The sequence below is a fragment of the Acanthamoeba castellanii genome (genome assembly GCF_000313135.1).
Source record: "Acanthamoeba castellanii str. Neff unplaced genomic scaffold scf7180000084622, whole genome shotgun sequence".
In the NCBI taxonomy this organism is placed as follows: domain Eukaryota; phylum Discosea; order Longamoebia; family Acanthamoebidae; genus Acanthamoeba; species Acanthamoeba castellanii.
In genome coordinates this window covers 187,409-190,604 of record NW_004457643.1, presented here as the reverse complement: position 1 = coordinate 190,604, position 3,196 = coordinate 187,409, and the positions used below count along the sequence as shown (strand labels likewise).

Sequence of the window (3,196 nt, the reverse complement as noted above, 5' to 3'; positions counted from 1 at the left end):
CGAGAGAGCTGACCAGATGCGCAGATGGCACCCGTCGTGGAGGAATGGGAGAGCCGAGGGGAGGAGTGGGCGGCCAATACGGCGCGGCTGTGGACGCAATACTACGCCACCGGCAAGGGTCGCATCTATCGCGAACGCGCCTACGTCGACTGCGGCCAACGATGCTCGAGCATGGCCCACCTTGGGCGCCTCGTCGCTGTCGACGAAACGGTTCCTACCAGACACCATTCGTTATTGTCGATCTGGCTTCACTGACTGACTGTGGCTTCCCGCCATCAGCTGCTAAGTGAGGTGCGCAGTACCCTGCTAGTCGCCTGTCGGCTTCAGAGGCTCAACAATGAGGAGGGCATAGATGACGCAGAGAGGAAGAAGGAACCCCGACCGACGTCACTGGGCCAGTTGCCTCGCGAGATGGTGCGCATGCTGCTGCTCTGCCTAGGCAGCCATCGGCGGCCGCCGTCGCCTCCCGACACCGTGCCGTGGAAGCAGCTCAACAACGGCGACGATGGTTTGCCAGCCGACTGGCGGTCACGTCTGCCTCTTCAGCCTTGACGACTGGACTACCTATTTATTTTTTTTTATTTATTTTCATTTTATTTTCATTTTGAATCATCGAATGGAGCAAGCAGACGAACAGTCGAACGTGCCGCACGTAGAAGTATACCCCCCCATATCTCTTTGTTTTCCCAACCCACCAATTATGTTGTGGCGTATGCACAGGCGGTTTTGCTTGGCCCTCCAGTCAGCGGCAAAGCTCACCTGCTCAGTCGCCTACTACTCTGTTGGACATTCACCATCTCCATCTTTTCTCTACACTTTCTCAATCCTTACTCTTTTCTTTCTTCTTATTCATTTCCATAGTTTACTATACTTGTACCACTTCAGATCTCCTGAATACATGACTCTTCTCTCCTCAGACATCTACACATCTCCACGGCTTCTCAGCCTTATATCACACTACACCTTTCCAACAGGTTATGGGCCCACACTACATCTAGCATTACTCTCAACTACACTCACCCACATCATGAGTATCAACACCAACACCAACATCAACAGTCTACAAGTCATACCCCTTCACAACCAGTCATCATTCACCAAGTGGAATAGAACTGTACACCTCACTCTTCATGAACAAGGATGTACACAATACATCACCACCAACTACACCACTATTGTTCAGGCTGTAGATGACTATGACGCTGAACACACAGCACATCTGTTCAAATCCCTTGCCATCATGTCAACAATATTGATCTTGTCAGGGTCCATCTCTGGAGAGAAATCATCAGCCACCAAGGCGAAATTGGATGACACCAGGAAGATGCAGATCACAGCCCTCATTGGTGATGCAGCATCCCTCAAGTCTGTGTGAGAGCTATGTAAGGGGCATCAGAAGACTTTTGTCTTCATCTGCAGCACCATTGTGCCAGAGCTCCTTGAGCACATCTCAGGTATGAGCAATGGCTGCCCCATCGCCCTCTGGAAAGTGATCAACAACTGTTATGGCAACAATGATGTTGCTCTCCAGACTGCCTGGTGTGATCTTGGCAAGCCTGATATCTACCTTGTCTGTGTGGGTGACATGGTACACTCAATCTGGGTGTGAATCCAAGTGCTTGTCAATGTGCTTGCTGCTGAGACTGAAGGACACAAGATGTTGGAATGGAGTTGACTTGTCATCCTTGCCACTGCCCTCAAGAGCATCAACCCTGTGTTTGAAGCCCAGTTCAATGCACTCTTGGATGACATGCCCATGGACGCTGTCCTCAAGGCGCTTGACTGTGTTGAGGCCTTGCACCATGCCACTTCTGGCCCTGAAATGGCCATTCAAGTTGTGTAGGGAACACCACTTCCCCTTGTTGCCACTCCAGTTGTTGTGTTGGTAGTGCAGGTGTGATCCAGCCAGGTTCCATTGCAGAGCATGCAGTGCAAACATGCCATGCAGAGGAGTGCCATGAGGCTGCCACTTGAGGCCTCATTGCAGCCCCAGCTTGGGCTGCACCACCAACTACACACACTGCTGCCCTTGCTGCCATGACTGCTGCAGCTGTTGCTGCTGCTGCTGCACTGCCACCCCATGCACTGCAGTCATCTGTGCTTGCTGCTATGACTGCTGCTGCTGCTGCAGTGCGCCCTAGTGACTTTGCTATTGTCAGTGAGTCAGTTGCTGGTACTGCTGTGGCCTTCTTGGAGCTGACACCCATCAATAAACTGTTCCTGAACTACTTGGTCTTCTCTCTTGTCGCTCCAGTGGATCTCCCCACCATTGCTGACACAGGTGCCATGCAGCACACCACCAACTGAAGGGACCTACTGCATGACTTCATCCCACTTGCTGTGCCATTGAGGCTTGTGTGTGCTGATGGTGGCTACATTGAATGCCTGGGGCATGGCACTCTGTGTGGCACCACCACTGTCAATGGTGTGCCCAGCAGCATTGTCATGTGCAATGTTGCATTTGTGCCCAGTGCATTGCACACACTGATCTCGCCTCAGCAACTTCTCAACTCTGGCTGTCGCATTGTGTTTGATCAGCAGAATGGTTTCCTGTTCTACCTCAATGAGCAGCTACACCTCTTCAGCTACCAAAGTGGCAATCTCTACTACTTCACCATTACCTTCATTCCTGCCACTGATGCCTCCACGCCAGCCGCACTCATGGTGAGCTCCACACTGCTGTGTCTCAACCTCATCCATCACAGACTCGGTCACGTCAGCAAGGAGCAATGCCACAAGTTCATCCATCAGTCTGCTGACTTTGGTGAGCATGAGAAGCGCACAGCCCTCTCCTCCAAGCTCTCACTGCACTGCAACGTCTGCCTCGCCGGCAAGCAGACTGTGTGTAGTGTCAGTCAGGTGCCACACACCAACCACGCCATACACGGGGCCTGCCCTGGCGACCTGCTCTCCCTCCCTGATTGGACCCATGCGGCACCAGTCAGCTGGTGGGCATATATATCTGCTCACTGTCACCAACTCATACTCCAGGATGCACTTCATGTGTCCCCTGCCCAACAAGACCTCCATGGCCATTCAGGCTGCCCTGCATGTGATCGCTGCCTCATTTCCACCATCCATCCATGTTCACTGTGTCCAACTCAACAACACATGTGAGCTGGATGTGCTGGTTGGTGAATGGATACTCAAGATCAGTGCCAAGAGGGAACCCACCCTGCCCTACACCTCAGAGTAC

The 3,196-nt window shown here is 52.5% G+C and overlaps 2 protein-coding genes across 2 annotated transcripts; both read left to right on the top strand.

Annotated features, from left to right (window-relative positions):
• Positions 1 to 24: 24 nt before the first annotated feature.
• On the top strand, positions 25 to 552 carry ACA1_360780 (uncharacterized protein; the record flags this gene model as incomplete). The annotated part of the gene is made up of 2 exons (XM_004352477.1): positions 25 to 210; positions 328 to 552. The coding sequence occupies 2 exons, from the start codon at positions 25 to 27 to the stop codon at positions 550 to 552; spliced, it is 411 nt and encodes a 136-aa protein (XP_004352529.1).
• Positions 553 to 1,240: 688 nt separating this feature from the next.
• On the top strand, positions 1,241 to 1,843 carry ACA1_360770 (uncharacterized protein; the record flags this gene model as incomplete). The annotated part of the gene is made up of 3 exons (XM_004352476.1): positions 1,241 to 1,346; positions 1,455 to 1,588; positions 1,703 to 1,843. 3 exons carry the CDS (start codon positions 1,241 to 1,243, stop codon positions 1,841 to 1,843), a joined length of 381 nt encoding a protein of 126 aa, XP_004352528.1.
• Positions 1,844 to 3,196: the final 1,353 nt, after the last annotated feature.